This window comes from Apium graveolens, chromosome 5 (genome assembly GCF_009905375.1).
Source record: "Apium graveolens cultivar Ventura chromosome 5, ASM990537v1, whole genome shotgun sequence".
Taxonomy (NCBI): domain Eukaryota; kingdom Viridiplantae; phylum Streptophyta; class Magnoliopsida; order Apiales; family Apiaceae; genus Apium; species Apium graveolens.
This window is the reverse complement of record NC_133651.1, coordinates 312,110,957-312,127,128: the sequence shown is the minus strand read 5'-3', so window position 1 is coordinate 312,127,128 and position 16,172 is coordinate 312,110,957. Positions and strand designations below refer to the sequence as shown.

The 16,172-nt window shown below is 42.0% G+C and overlaps 1 protein-coding gene across 1 annotated transcript; it reads left to right on the top strand.

Moving 5' to 3' along the window:
• The first annotated feature begins 241 nt into the window (after positions 1 to 241).
• Positions 242 to 5,034, top strand: LOC141659420 (E3 ubiquitin-protein ligase BIG BROTHER-like). Its single transcript, XM_074466275.1, has 8 exons — positions 242 to 259; positions 354 to 545; positions 1,343 to 1,580; positions 2,460 to 2,494; positions 2,616 to 2,660; positions 3,737 to 3,864; positions 4,551 to 4,659; positions 4,746 to 5,034. The coding sequence occupies exons 2-8, from the start codon at positions 465 to 467 to the stop codon at positions 4,803 to 4,805; spliced, it is 696 nt and encodes a 231-aa protein (XP_074322376.1). The 5' UTR covers positions 242 to 259; positions 354 to 464; the 3' UTR covers positions 4,806 to 5,034.
• The last annotated feature ends 11,138 nt before the right edge of the window (positions 5,035 to 16,172 follow it).

Sequence of the window (16,172 nt, the reverse complement as noted above, 5' to 3'; positions counted from 1 at the left end):
GCCCCTAAGATTTTTACAATTCATTAATCACATTTTCTTAAAATGTGTCAAACCCAAAAAAAAATATATTAGGAGAAAAGTGAAGTAGCAGCGGCAGTCAAAGCAGTTGATCAGAAAAGTAAAGACTAATCTTATCACCAAAGCACTCATAATAATTGGGGTTTAACAAAGTGTTAAGACAAACTGTCTGAACCGCGACACAGCTGATTACAACTACATTAGTTGTTTGCGTGTGTGTCTGTGTCTCTGTTGAAACTTAGTATAACTAACTGTCTGCTGCTTCTTTTTAAAGTATCAAGCGATCCTGTTAAATTTGAATATGTCTTGTCTGATTAATTTTTTATGCATTGCAGGATTTGTGATTTGAAAAATGACTAGGCTAGGCTACTACATTGAATGATTGTAAGTTGATTTATACTTATATAAATACAGCTGGAAGGATAAGAAAAAGAAGAAGAAGAAAAATGGATTTCTTCGAAGGTCTTACGTATGAGCATCTCAATTTTATCTTTGCTGATCATGATCATTCTTCCTATACAACACAGGTATGGATATTGTATGTGCTAATGCCTTGAATTCACATTCATTATATTATGAGATCGAGTTTGCTACGTTATGGAAGAGTTGATTATTTAACATGGTATCAGAGTTGGAGTTCTCGAGTTATCACATTGTTATAAAATTTTATGCCTTCATTGCTTCTTGTTGGAATTGTTTGATTTAGTAGGATTCTGCTCCTTGTTGGATTGTTATTGTGATCTAATTTAGTAGGAGCGCGCGTGAAAAAGTGTAGGATTCAATTAGTGGTTAATGCTAAATTCTTAAGATTTGGGGGAGTTCGAATTATTATTGAACTTAAAATGTAAATCTGATTTTCAGGGATGCTATAAGTATTATTGTTGAATTAAGCAATGTTAAGGTTCAAGATTTGAGTGATCCAAAGTTTTTTAAGCATTACTTAAAAATCATTTAAGTTGTCTGGTGATTAACTGATTAAAGTATCTGGAATTCATTAGTATGTTATTCCTTTCTTGATTAAGGATTTGTGTTCCTGGAAACTCCTCCGCGTTGGATTTCTTAAGAAAATATAAAACAAATTCTACATAATAAATGCAAATGAAATCACCGCGTTTTTAAAATCAGCAAATGCATTAGTAATTCAAAAGGTGCAGTTGATCCATACGATTTTTGAGATTTAGGATTTAATGCATAATTTACTAGTTTAGCTATTCTGGCGGAGCAGTCATATAACATTCAGTAAAGAAACTAAACCTGTACTGCTGTCCTGTAGTATAGATTGACTTTACATATGAGCTGATCTTATCAGCTTCCAATGTTGCAGGAGAGCTTTTACCCCTTAATGAATACTAGTGCGTACAAATTTGGCTTATCTGAACCTGGGAGCTTATCCTACTATGATTGTGGCCATACTTATGTGGTCGGAGACTCTGCACCACGAATTAATGAGTACAGCAGTCACATAGAGAACTATGCTTCAATTCCCGGTGATAGGCCTGCAGCTGTGCATACACAACATGAAGAAATTCCAAGCTCAACTTCACACGTAACTTCTGTGGATTGTAAGTTACAAGTTTCCTTTTGCACTGAATTTGTGGTTTTGAATATATTACATGATCTTACTATAAAACTTGTTAACAGTCAGTTGTGAGAGGTTTTTGTGTTAAAGCTGGTGTGTACATATTAAAAGACAACATTGGATTTTTTTTTTACAGTTGAAAGTTGGAACATTGTTTAAAAGAATGGTGCCAAAAGTGAAAGTAATGAGTGTAAATAAAAATATTAATGTATGTGATTGTTTTCCAGCAAAGTTGGCATCCTAAAGGGTGCCAACCATTGGAGATGATCCGATAAATTTGATAGACCATAGACGGGAACTGTAATACAGAACATTTCTGCTACATTACACAGAGTAGTCAAGCAATCACAAGTTTATTTTGAACTTACTGAAATCTAGCTAAAAACTAGAGTCCCCCAAGTTGTCGTGGTCAACAGTGTTGCTGATTGATATGGATTAAAATGCATCTGCGAGTATGATTGAGATCTTCATTGATACAATAAGCTTAAATTTAATGATATTAGTATCATTCTAAATTTTAGCATATCTGTACATTGCTTATTTGATAATATACGTTCAGTGGTTTTAATCCTTCATGATGTGCCTACTGTAACTCTTAAGAATATTATCAATGTTGAGTGACAAGCTTTAAGAATTTTTATTTTATGGGCAAATGTCAACATACACTGGGAAAAATATAACGGGAAGGGGTCTCAGTTTGCGAGTTAATGTAATTAGGGACAAGTAGGAGGCGCTCTTTTGTAATCTAGCTGCTTTTGGTATTTATATAATTATTTCTTCCAATTTCTCGTGCTGTTTTGCAATTCTGCATATGTAGAATATACAAAACACATTTAATCAAGTTTCTTTCTTAATTTCACAGGTCCCCGAGATCCTCATAATACTCATGATTACCAGGTGTTGTGGAACTCAAATTTTGCCTTTTCTTTTTTGGAAGACATCTATCTAACCTATTGCTTATGATTTTGCTTCTTCTATCATCAGAATAGTCATAATGTTTAAACAAACTTACATGCAGGTTGTTTGGCAAGACAATGTCGACCCTGACAATATGACCTATGAGGTTCGAACACTCACTATATAATTCACCTGATTGTATGGATTAATTGAATTATTCAGCTTCACTGTTATTTCCTCTTTCTTCAGATTTATGCTATCCAACGTATAAGCAACTTCGAACTTCCATTTTTAATATTTTTGGAACTGTGTCACAATAGGCTTAATGTTAATTTAAATCTGCTGCACATATAATATGTAATAATATTTGGTATTTAAGTGTGCTGTTCGAAAGTGTGAGCGCGCCTATTTTAAATCTAATGAGGAATGAGTGAAAATATGACTTTGCACAGCAGACAGCAAGGGGCAAACATATGAGTGTTGTGTTATGGTTTGAAGTAATGTTCTGTTTCTCGTCTTGCCAGTTTATTTGGATATTGTGAAGTATTCATATAGCTCACATAATCACAGTTCAGAATGATAGTCCGATTACTACCCTGAGATTTGTTACGTCAAATACTTGTGAAGGTTGAAGGATGAACATTTTAAGTATGAAAATTGACAAGTGTTTTGGCAACTACATTAGCATGAAGAAAACATGGTTCCATTACATCTTGGGGTTGTTGTCACTTCTGTTCTGACACTTCAACATAAATTTCATAATTGTTTTTAATATTCTAGACACGGTAATATGTTTTTGGCGAATTCGGTTTTACAGCGAGCAAACTCCACAAACTGTAGACTGTAAAACGCAATCTCTGGGATCTAGTAGTAGGTATCCAGGTTCATGGCCCTTGCTTGACTGGTGTACAAATTTACAGGTTAAGGGCCATGATAAAAGGTCTATATATATGTCTTCCTCTCTCACTCTCTGTATACTGAGAATTCCATATCATAAAATCACCCAACATACAATAGATAAAATTCAGTCATTTAAATTTGATTAGGACAACTTTTGCAGTTGAGCAAGAATTGAGCTAGTTTTAGCTTGATAGTCTATCAAGACAAATTTTCTAGCGAGGTTTTTGCTATATATTTATATATTTGTCTAGTGGTCACTATACTCTCTACAAACAGTGTTAATCATGTGAATTAATCTAGACTAAGAACTTACACGTGATCGTCATAATGTTTCATATGCAGGAACTACTTGAGTTAGGTGATGCAGTAGGAACTCAAAATCGTGGTCTTTCTAGAGAATATATTTCCTTGCTCCCAATCTCAAAGTTCAAGTGTGGGTTTTTTTCAAGAAGGAAATCTAGAAAAGAGAGGTAACATTGAGATACAGAAGCCTTATTTTTGTCACCGTCTTCCTTTTCTCTTCATTGCAACTTCAAAATGATGTCTGTCTATTCATAGGCTGAACTCTTCTCTGCATTCTTACACAAATTCTGTAGTTTGTTAGTTTTATGAACTGAAAAAAGGCTGCAGACCTGATTTACAAGACTTTAGGAGAATCTTATTTTATCGTCCATTCTCTCTGGAGTCTGGACGGGACAGACATACTTACCTATAGGTACTTAACCATGTATACAAGGTATTAGGCATTTAAAAGATATAATAAGAAATTTATAAACCTAATCTGCATTTCAAATGTAAATTGATGAAGCAGCCAGTGTCAATACCTATGCACTACCATATGAATATCCAAGCTCGAGTAAGAGTACTTTTTTGTATTAATCATATAAAAAGAGTATTGTATATCAATGTCATTACTAGATTCCAATGAGTTAACTAAATTTATGCTATTATCTAGTGATACTACAGCACTATGGGCACATAAAGTAAATTGCTAATGAAGTATTAAGTCTTATAGCATAGTCAAAGATAATATCATCCAGGGAGAAACAAGATTCATTTATTCAAAAACATACGTTATAATCTCTTAACCAAAAAAAGTATGTTATGATCCCGGTGCCTGGTTCTTAAGTCGTTTGCCCTTTCTTTTCGTGAACAGGTGTGTGATTTGCCAGATGGAGTATAAACGCGGTGACCAACAGATTATTCTTCCATGTAAACATATCTATCATGCTGGTTGCGGCAGCCAATGGCTTAGTATCAACAAGGTAATCCACCAAAATCATTTAACTTTTTCCTTTTCAATGCTTTTACCAGAAACTTCAACTGGGATCTAAATATATCGTGTTATCAGGCTTGCCCCATTTGTTACAAGGACGTCTTTGCCGATGCATCCAAGCAGTCAGCAAAGTAGTAAGCATATAAAAGGATTACTGCTTTCATTGCTCAGTTTGTGCTTAGTGTTTTAGTTTTTTACTTTCTCTTCCCTTGTTATAAGACTCTTGCACACAGAAATTTTCTTTACTAGATTGCCCTTTGTAGTTTGTGTTAGTTTTTCAAACACATAGTGAATTTCACACGACAGATTCCATACACATGTAATTTTAGTTTGACATTATAGAGATGTGATCTTTATTATTCCAGTGCCTGAAAAAGTGTCAAGATGTAAGAATGTCATGTCACCTTTGGTGTTGCTTCTGTAGATTGTCGGATTAAACCTATATCTCATATTACTCTGTTGGAGTCATTTGGTTTGTGAGAACAAGGGGGTAAAAAGCTAATTATTGTTCAATGTAACTACAAGAAATTTCAGTTTTACCAACAAAAGTTGCCAACAAAAATCTATATGTTAGCAACTATTAACGAATTGACGACCGATTGCAAACTTTCAACATCAACTTTCGCAACGGATTACGGTTTCACAACGGATCACTAATGAAATGTTACCAAAGAAAGTTTCCGTTGGCAAAACCAAAATTTATAACTACAATAACAATATTTTGCTATGGACTTGTCAACGCAATACTAACGACATTCTCAAATCGGCCGAGTTTCTGTTCCGTTATTAATCGATTGATATATATAGATCGATTATTTATTTTTTCCTTGTTAACCTGTTATAATTGTATATCGGTTGTATTTGTTCTTTTAAAAATCTAAAACAATTCTAGATCGGTCGTTGCAGATTTTTGTTACTAGTATGTTGTAAAATTTTACCATATATGTGTGTTTCATTTGACAACTAGTATCATATACTTAGAGTTATTTTTTGGATTAAAAATACATGAATATACAAAGAGGGAGCCTCAAAAATACAATTTATTAACATTTTAGTGTATTTAATTTATTTTTGAAAAGCTTAAGTCGAAGCAGAAAAAGGGCGGACAATTTCCCGCTAGGTACTCCCAGTTTATTTACATTTCCCTCTAACAAGTCCTAAAATTATTTAGTTACTCTCTCCATCTTAGTCCAACAGTATTCACTTGATTCAATTTTTATATACTCTCAAGTCTCAAGTAGGAGTTTGAGTTTTAGCGCTTTAAATTTGGTACCGTTGTTCTCTTCTCATTTATTTAATATTTTGAATTTGAGCCTTACAATATAGAAATGTTGACTTACAATTTTACAGGTGATTTAAGGATTTATGTTGGAGTTTGGATTCAATATTTTAGGTACATGGCTAATTCATGTGCGGATCTTTACTTTGCCTATGTTATCTTAAATTAGGCTATGAATTTAGGAATTTCGTTTCAATACTTTATAATATAACAATACCGATACTCCATCCGTCCCTCCCAATTGTTATCATTTTTAAGAAAGTGTCTGACACGCATTTTAAAATGAATAGAAAGTATATTTCTATAACTTTTTTTTAAAATTTTCTTTTTATGAATAAAAGTTTAAATATTCTAATTTTATTCAGAAAAAGAATTTTGTTAAAAAAATATATGGAACTATACTTTTTATTATTCTTAAAATGCGTGTCGGACACTCTCTCATAAACGATAACAATTGGGTGGGACTGAGGGAGTATATGCTAACCTCTGTTGTACAAGAATTTTTTGTGAGAAATGAGGAAGTATTGGCTTGGGGAAACTATAAATGTTGGAAACACTTGACGAATGAAATGGTTAAACTAGTTATGTATAAAACAAATATGAACAACTTTTGATGAAGTCCCAAATTTTGATGAATGGTAGTGTGAGAGTTGCATGTACTATCATTTTTAGTGGAATTAATGGTTGTGTTACGTCCAGATCCTTTCGGTAGCTTGAACAAGCTTCGGGCTGCCTTGAAGGTGGTTTCGGTCGTACCTGAAAGTGAAGAAAATGCGAGGGTTTGTACCCCCGATTCACCTCCGGTGTGAGAATCAGAATCTGGCTGTAAAGGTAGGGTAATAATACAAGAAAAACAGAGTGTTTACGAGAGAATGTCTATGTTTTGTCTTACTTTACAAGAGTTTTTATACCCAATTTTCCCTTGAATGTCCAGCCGTTACCAATCATTAAGGAGGGAGTGAAAAGGGGGCGTTATGTCCCTTGTTCTGTCCAACGGTCTGCGAGTAGCGGGCCTCTGCCTGGGCTTCCGTGGGCCTTTGTTACGCGGGCCTGGAGGTCCTTCGGCCCAGTAGCTTAACCACTTACTGGGCCTTCGTTCAATGGGCCTTGTTGGGCCTATAACCAACATGTCCCTGTCCTTTGGCTGGGCCTTCGGGCCGGCCGACGGACACCGGTTTCGGCCCATATTGGGGTGAAGAAACCCTAGGGCGATCGCTTCAGTTCCGCCTTGATCTTCGGTCGTACACGTGGCAAGCTTGTGGGGACTTGCAGTGCATTAATCTGACAGCTGTTGGCACGTCGTTCCATGGCTCAATCTCAGCCGTTGAATATCAACCGTTTTAATCTGGGACGTCTATTTCAAAAACCCCCAAACGTCGCTTTTCTAAATTCATTTTAGGCGCCTATATAAGCCCATTTGTGCATTTTCTTTTCTTTTCATCACTTTTTATTTCCTCCATACACAGTGACAAATTGCGGTGAATCTTTCAATCATGGGCAACAACAACTCCGTCTTCCCAGATCATCCCATTTCAATCCAAGAACATCTCTAGATAAGTAAGTCCCTTTTCTTGCTTTTCAGTTTTAAATTTGCATGCCAATTTTCTGTGTTTTAGGGTGTTTGCATGTGGACTTAGTGGTTTTGTTCTAGGTTCATGGGGTTTTTCTGGGTTTTGTGCGTGTGCCATTGTGTTTTTTGGGGTTTTTGGGCATTTCTAGGTAGGTAATAGAAGTTTCTTTGGGTTTTACCAATTTGAGGGGCCCCATGGGTTTAAAGATGGCATGTGAGGCATTTTCTGACCAAGAACGTTCTTCGGGATTTCTTGGTTTTAGAACGTCTTTCGGGAGCCCACCCAGGGCGTAAGCATGTGGTCTGGAGTTTGAGATGTTTGCGAAAGGTTCTGTGGGCAAGAACATCCTTCGGGCTAGCTTGCCCCAGGAACAACCTTCGGAAACCGCCTCCGTGTTTTTGGTTCGTTCGGTCCTGGGACGTGTACTCGATTTTTATTTTTTCTTTTCTGTCTGCTAATCCGAGTACATGGACTAATGTCTCTCTGTTCCTGATTCAGGGACATGGACCGAGAAAACCGCCCCCCAGATTCTTGGGACCCCTTGTCGAACAGCTTGGAGGGAACATCTTCCATTCGCCCTGAGCGGACGGGACGGGCCCTTTTTGGTTCGGCTGCGGACTATCCCGCAGCCGATAATCGATCAGAACTGTCGAAGGGACGCGTGGTTCAGATGTACGATGATTATTCCGTCCCTCGAGGGTTCTGTTGGTTGTATGCGCCGAGGGAGGGCGAAAGGATATACGATACTCCCGGGGTGCCGGATGGATACGGAGGTTGCGCCGTAGGGGTTTCGGAAGCGGCCTTTAAGTGTGGCTTAAGGGTGCCTCCGTTGAAGTTAATCAATCATCTTTTCTTCCAGATGGGCATCGCCCTCGGTCAGATGGACCCGAATGGGTTCATCCATATTAACTGTTTCCAGGACAGATGTCTTCACGCCGGAATCGCACCCAACACTCGTCTATTCTGGTACCATTATGACTTTCGGAAGAACCCGAAAAGTCCCGATTTTTACACAATCGCCCGTCGAGTAGGGCGACCTGATTGGACGGCGACCAATTCGAACAACAAATCCACTCACACTCTTTGGTGTTATGTAAGTGGTCCACGGTTGGCTGCCATGTCGGTTTGGCGAGAGGTGAATCCCTCACTGCTTCTTATGCCGAGCTTGACCTTGGAGGAGAAGGAGAATTACACGGCGTTAGTGGACGTCAATGTGAAGAAGTTGGGTCCCGGAGAGTTTGGGGACAAGGACTGGCTCTTCAGCTTGTGAGGGGGGGGGTAACAAAACTTCTTCCTTTATTTTTTCTTTCCTTAGTTTTGTCCCATCACCTGTATATTTGTTTTTCCTTGTTATGCATTCGATTACATACGCTTGGACTGACTTGTTTCCCCTTTATATTTCAGTGTCTTCGAGAGAGGCTTTGATCGAGAGGAAAAAGGCCAGGGCGGCTGAGGAGGCGGCGAAGAAGAAGGCTGTTGATGGAGGGTCCACGCTGAATCCCTCCGAGGAGACGGGGGATAGATCGGAGGCGGAGAGGGTCACGCCGCTCCGTCAGGCTCCGACGGCCTCCGATAGGGACGAGGACGAGCCGGTGGTGGTGATGGAAGGGAACTCTTCCAAGAGGACCCGCGGCCGGGAGGGGGTCGTTCACTCCTATCTTCCTGGATGGGGTGTGTTGACGTCCGATCACACTGTCTACCCGGCGAGGTAGTCTACGAAGGAGGTGGCTTCGGACCTCTGCCATGGCCTCCAGCTCTCAGCCGACCTGCCGGCTTTTTCTTCGGCTTCCCCGACCGAGGCTTGTACTGAGATTCTGTCCTTTTTGTCCCTGGTATGCTTTTAAGTTTTTTTTTTCTTTCGTTCGTCCTTTTTTCCTTCAACACCTTTCCTAATGCTTTTGCCTTGTCTTTTTTGCAGGTTGCTCCTTGGGCCGCAGCTGTGGAGGATAAAGTTAAGGACATGGAGACTCGGATGGCCGAGGTGAAGGAGTTGGAGAGGAGGGCTACGGCGGCCGAGGAGGAACTCATAAGGGTGAAAGCCCAGAACGAGGTCGAGGCCGCTGCGCTGAAGGAGGACAGATCCCAGCTGGAGAGGGAATTGGAGAGGGCGAACCGGAGGATCTCCCACCGGAACGTCCAGCTGAAGAGGTCCCGAAAGGAGCTTCGGAAGAAGCAGAAGCAGCTGGACTGGACGGAGGAGCGCTGCTTCCAGTTCAGCGCTGACTATGTCCTGGAGAAGGCCCATGGCCTGAACTGGGATTATAAGCAGTTGTTGGACGACAGCCTGGAGGATCCTATCAGCCGGCCAGCAGTCGAAGTCCCTCCTGTCTCCTCCGGCGAAGATGAAGAGCTCTCGGATGAAGACCCTCAAGCCTAAGCCTTCAGCACTGAGGTGCTTGACATGACGGAAGATGATCTTGTTGTGAAGTTTGTCGTTGGTGTTTCCATGGTCATACCCAACTCTTGCAGCGGCATTCTTCGTTCATCTTCTTGACTTGTATTTTTTTTGTTTTGTAATCGGTACTCTTGCTTTTTGTAATTGGTACTCCTGCCTTCGAGCTTTTGTAATTTAACCAGCCTTCGGGCTTTTATATTTTAATGCATCTTTCATCTTTCATCAGCATTGTCATATTTACAGCTTTTAATAGTTGTATCTTTGGCTTCATCCGCCTTAATAATTAAAACGAATCACCTCTTCGGCATTATTGACGCCTTAATAATTTTAACAATTTTAATAAAATGAATCGTATCTTCGGCTTATTCATTCGCATTAACGATCTTAATGAATTGTATCTTCGGCTTCATCCGCCTTAACAATTAAAACAAATCGCCTCTTCGGCATTATTGATGCCTTAACGATTTTAACAATTTTAATAAAATGAATCGTATCTTCGGCTTATTCATTCGCCTTAACGATCTTAATGAATTTTATCTTTGGCTTCATCTGCCTTAACAATTAAAACGAATCGCCTCTTCGGCATTATTGATGCCTTAACGATTTTAACAATTTTAATAAAATGAATCGTATATTCGGCTTATTCATTCGCCTTAACGATCTTAATGAATTGTTGCCTTACTACCCCTACGGCCCCAAGGGTTAAAGGTCGAAGGCGACTTCGGGCTGTTAATTCTTTTTAATCGATTTAGGCGAAGGAAGAGGGATGCTGATCTTTCAGCGGTTGCCCCTAGATCAGCATGTCATGGTTCGTTCGTCCAAGAGGTGGTCTTCTTCGGGATTGCCCCTAGACCTGATTTTGGGTCCTTTTTAGAACACATGATTGAGGCGAAGGACCATGTTCTTTTGATTGCCCCGGGACAGGGGTTCCTTCGGCCTTCCTAGTATCAAATGAATGAGGGGAGACGAATGACATGGCGTTATTCTAGGATCGCCCCTTAAGGCCCTTAATTCGTGTGTTCCATGTTCAAATTTAGTCATAATAGTGTAGTGAAGGATGTTCTAGCTTTGGGCGATTGCTCCTTATGTCTCGTGTTTAATTAACAAATTAGACAAGGGCGGCGGCCGAGGGGTTTATCTTCTTCGGGATCGCCCTCAGATAATACTCGGGCGGTCGCGGCATGTGTAAATAAAGAAATGTGATAGGAAATGCATCTTTATTTATAATAAAATTGTTTATATTCTTCGCATATAATTCAAATACAAACTTTTAAGAAATTTCTTACTGATAAAATTTTCGAAGGCGACTGGCGTGCCAAGTGTTTTTGATTGCTTCACCTGACAATGTCTTGAGCTTATATGTTCTGGGGAGAATAATCTCAATCACTTTATAGGGCCCTTCCCAGTTAGGCTGGAGCTTTCCTTGTTTGGTCGGCATGGATGCGGCCAATTCCCTGAGGACTAGGTCTCCTACTCCGAAGGACCTTTTTTCACATTGGAGTCATAGTGTTGTGCCGCTTGTAGTAAATACCTCATGTTTCTTTGGTGGGCAGCCTCCCTTTCTTCCTCCAGTAAGTCTACGTTCGCCCTCAACCCGAAGCTATTAGCTTCCACATTATAGGTCTGGGTTCGGTATGATTCCAAACCCACTTCGACGGGAACTAGGGCCTCGGTTCCATATGCCATTCTGAAAGGAGTTTCTCCCGTTGATGTCCTAGGGGTGGTTCGGTAAGCCCATAAGATCCAAGGGAGCTCTTCCGCCCATCTTCCTTTGGCCTCGCCCAACCTCTTCTTTATCCCTCGAAATATCACTTTGTTTACTGCTTCGATTGCCCCATTTCCTTGAGGGTGGGCGACTGAACTGAATTTCTGTTCGATTCCGAAATGGTGCAGAAATTTGCGGAATTTGTTCCCAATAAACTGAGTTCCATTATCTGAGATGCACGTTTTCGGAATGCCAAATCGGAGAATGACTTGTTCCAGGAAGAACTTTTTCGCGGCTTTTTTGGTTATGGATGACAGAGGACGGGCTTTGACCCATTTGGTCATGTAGTCGATGGTGATTATGCAGTACTTCGCTTGCTTTGTGCTAGTGGGCAGTATGCCGACTATGTCCATGGCCCATACGGCGAATGGAATAGGGCTTAGTACAGAGGTCATTTCTTCTGGGGGCTGTTTCGGGACAGTGGCGAACAGCTGGCACTGTACGCACCTTTTTACATAGTCGCTGGCGTCGGCCCTCAGAGTGGGCCAGAAGAATCCCTGTCGGAGAATTTTAAAGGCGAGCGACCGACCATCCAGGTGCTCGCCGGAAATTCCTTCGTGCACTGCCTCCAGAGCCTGTTGTTGTTCCTCGTTGTTCAAACATCGCATAAGGGGTTGACTGACTGATCGGCGATACATCCGCCCATTGATTATTGTGTAGTTCGACGCTCTGAATTTAATTTCCAGCGCCTCCTTTCGGTCGGGTGGTAGAATGCCTTTCTCCAGAAAGTTCCTGAGGGGGGTAATCCAGTCGCTTCCCTGGTGGATTTCAGGATATTCTTTCTTCTCGATCGAAGGCGTCTTGGCTTCAGTGAGGTAATAGAACCAGTTAAGTTTTGTGTCTCGGCCGAAGCTAGCCTGGAAAGGGCATCTGCCCTAGAATTGTTCTCTCTGCCAATTTGACTTAGTTCAAAGGTTTCAAATGATAAAGAAGCATCACGTACCTTGGCAGCATAGGCTTTCGTTCGGGGGTCCCTTTGCTCATATTCCCCCGTGAAGTGTTTCACGACCAACATGGAGTCACTGAAGGCCCTTAAGTGTTTCGCCTCAAGGCTTCGGGCCAGATTCATCCCTGCGAGGAGGACCTCATATTCGGCCTCATTATTTGTCAAAGGGAAATCGAACCTTATGGCTTGGCATATCTCAAATCCTTCGGGGCTGGAGAGGATCAAGCCGGCCCCACACTTTTTTCCGGCTACCTACCCATCTACAAAAAGCTTCCACTTTCCTGGGATCCGGATGAGTTGTTCGTCAGGTGAAAGATCCTTCGGACCCGAGAATGTGCATTCAACCACGAAGTCGGCCAAAGCCTGGGCCTTAATTGTCGTTCGGGGAATGTACTCGAGATCAAATTCCCCGAGTTCGATGAACCATGCTACGACTCTTCCAGAGGCTTCGGGCTTAGTCAAAATCTTCTTCAGAGGTTGGCCGGTGACAACTTGGACCGTACGGCCTTGGAAATAATTCCGCAATTTTCGGGAGGCCATAACCAACCCATATGCGAATTTTTCGGCGTTGGGGTACCTTGTCTCTGCATCCTTGAGGACATGGAACACGTAGAACACAGGATGTTGATTACCTTCATAGTTTTTCACAAGGACGGCCCCCAGAGTTATGTCGGACACAGCTAGATAAAGCTGAAGAGTTTCCTTCGGATTGGGCCTCATCAAGAGTGGTGCCTTTGTCAAATATTCTTTTACTTCTTCGAACGCCTTTTGACATTCGGGCCCCCACTCGAAATTCTTTGACCCTTTTAGCACAGCGAAGAAGGGAAGTGCCTTTTCGGCTGACCGGGAAATGAAACGTCGAAGAGCGGCGAGCCGACCCGTCAATTTCTGGATGTCTCTGATGCATTTGGGAGGTTTCATATTGATAACTGCTTCGATCTTCTCTGGGTTCGCCTCTATTCCTCGGGCGCTGATCATGTACCCGATAAACTTTCCACTAGAGACTCTGAAGGTACATTTGTTCGGATTGATCCTCATGTTGTTCTTTCGGAGCGTTTCGAAGCATTTTTTTAAGTCTTCGGCATGATCTTGGAATAATGATTTTACTATCATATCATCCACGTATGCTTCCATGTTCTTCCCGATCTGTTCTTTAAAGACCCTGTTCACCATTCGCTGGAATGTGGCTCCAGCGTTCTTCAGTCCGATGGGCATTTTAATATAAGCATAAGTCCCCTTCGAAGTTATGAACGCTGTCTTGGGCACATCCCTATCATTCATAGCAATTTGATGATAACCAGAAAAAGCTTCCAAAAAACTAAGTACCTCATATCCTACCATTGCGTCTATCAGTTGGTCGATGTTAGGCAAGGGGTAGTGATCCTTCGGACATGCTTTATTGAGATCCGTGTAATCCACGCACATCCTCCATTTCCCATTCGACTTCTTGACAACCACCGCATTGGCTAGCCAGTCGGGATATTCGATTTCCTCGATAAATTTGGCTTCCAACAATTTTTTCACTTCGACCTCTATTACCTTATGTCGTTCGACTGCAAATGTCCTCTTCTTCTGCTTTACCGGCTTGGCCTCGGGCTGCACATTCAAACAGTGCGTTGCCGTCTTGTGATCCAATCCGGGCATATCTTCCGGCCCCCAGGCGAACACATCATGGTATTGCCGAATGACAGCTATTATCTTGGTCTTCCGATCCGCCCCCATGTTTTTTCCAATCCGAACCATATTTCCCGAATGGCCCGCGTACAATTCCACTTCCCCGGTCTCCGCGGCGGGTTCGGCGATCGGGCGCGAAAGATCGGCCCCGAATTTCTCCAACTCAATGTTCAATGTTTCCCGGCTTCCGCTGGGTTCAGACTCTGCCCGCTTCCTTTTTCCGGTTCCGTCCGGTCCTTCATATTTCTGATCCTTCTCAAGGTCTTCGAGCATTATGATTCGGGCGGTTTTCTGATCGCCCCTCATTTCTCCTACCCCTTTTTTAGTGGGGAACTTGAGTTTAAGGTGGGGTATAGACTCCACTGCTTCAAAGGTTGATAAGAAGGGTCTGCCAAATATTATATTGTACGGGCTTTCGATCCGAACTACATAGAACTTCACTAGTTTTTCGACGGTATACGGCAACTTGCCTAGGAGGACCGGTAGAGTAATCGTTCCTTCGAACTGAATGGGATACCCTCCAATGGCATAAAGGGGAGCCTCGTTGCAGGGCTCTAGTTGCTCTCCAGCCAAGTTCATCTTGCAGTAGGTTTTGTGGAACAGTATATTGGTCGAGCTGCCTATATCCACCATCACTTTCCATATCTTGTTTTGCCCGATGATGGGATTGATGATTAGAGGGTCCTCGTGCGGGCGAATGACATCCTCGTAATCTTCAGTGCTGAAGGTCATGGGCATGTGGGGCTTTGCCTGTCCGAATTGATACAGATTGTACACCTGTCGGGCATACTTCTTCTTTATTGTCTTACTATCCTTATCCAGGATGCTTCCCCCAGATACAGTTTTTACTTTGCCCCTTATCATGTCCCTTCGCTCTGGCTCATCGGCCTCTACCTCCTCCTCTTGGTTCTCCTTCGGCCCCAACCTATCTCTCAAATATCGGACGAACTGATTAAGCTCACCGTCTTTGATCATGCGCTCAATGAGCTTTTTGAGGTGATAGCACTCATCGGTGTTATGCCCCTTGTCCCTGTGATAGTCGCAGTACTTATCGGGGTTTTTCTTGTGGTTCGGGACCTTCATCTTGGCGGGGCGAACGAATCCTGGCTTGCCCTTTATCTCATGAAGAATCTTGGAGATCGGCGCGTTCAAAGGAGTGAACACGGCCGAATCTCTACCTCGACGCCGTTCGGCCCCACGATCTGTTTCTTTCCTTTCTTTCCTGTTATCCCTCCGATCAGATCCTGATCTTGAGCAATCATATCTGTCGGCTCGCTTTGATCGGTCGTCTCTTCTTGAATCATTATACCCCCCAATATTTTCCATCTTTCGGCGAAGCTTTTTACCTTTATAGGGGTCTAGCCCCGCCGCTAGGAAGCCCATCGTTTTGATTTTGTCCAGGTTCGTGACCATCCCTGCTTCTTCCTTGAACACAGCGAGATAATCCCCCAGCTCTTCATTCGCCCTCTGTCATTCGCCTTTCGGCATAGGTGCGAGTAGTACTTCAAGAACTTCCTCTTCAACTGCTCGTAGCACCCGATGGACCGAGGTTTTAGGGACTTGTACCACATCGAAGCAGACCCTTTGAGATAATTTTTGAACATTTTGCACAACATAATATCATTGTGGCCCATCCCAACCATCAGGAGTTCATACTTTTCACAATGGTCCTCGGGGTCTCCTTTCCCGTTGAACTCGCTCATCTTAGGGAATTGTCTCTCTTCGCCCAGAGGGGGTTGGTATAGCTCAATCTCTTGTGTCACAACAAGTTCTCGATCGGGCCTCCTATCACTGAACAGGGCCTTCTCTAAGTGATTGAGCCTGAGGCGGGATCCATTGGGCTCCTCATCTGAATCAGAAGAAAATGGTTGT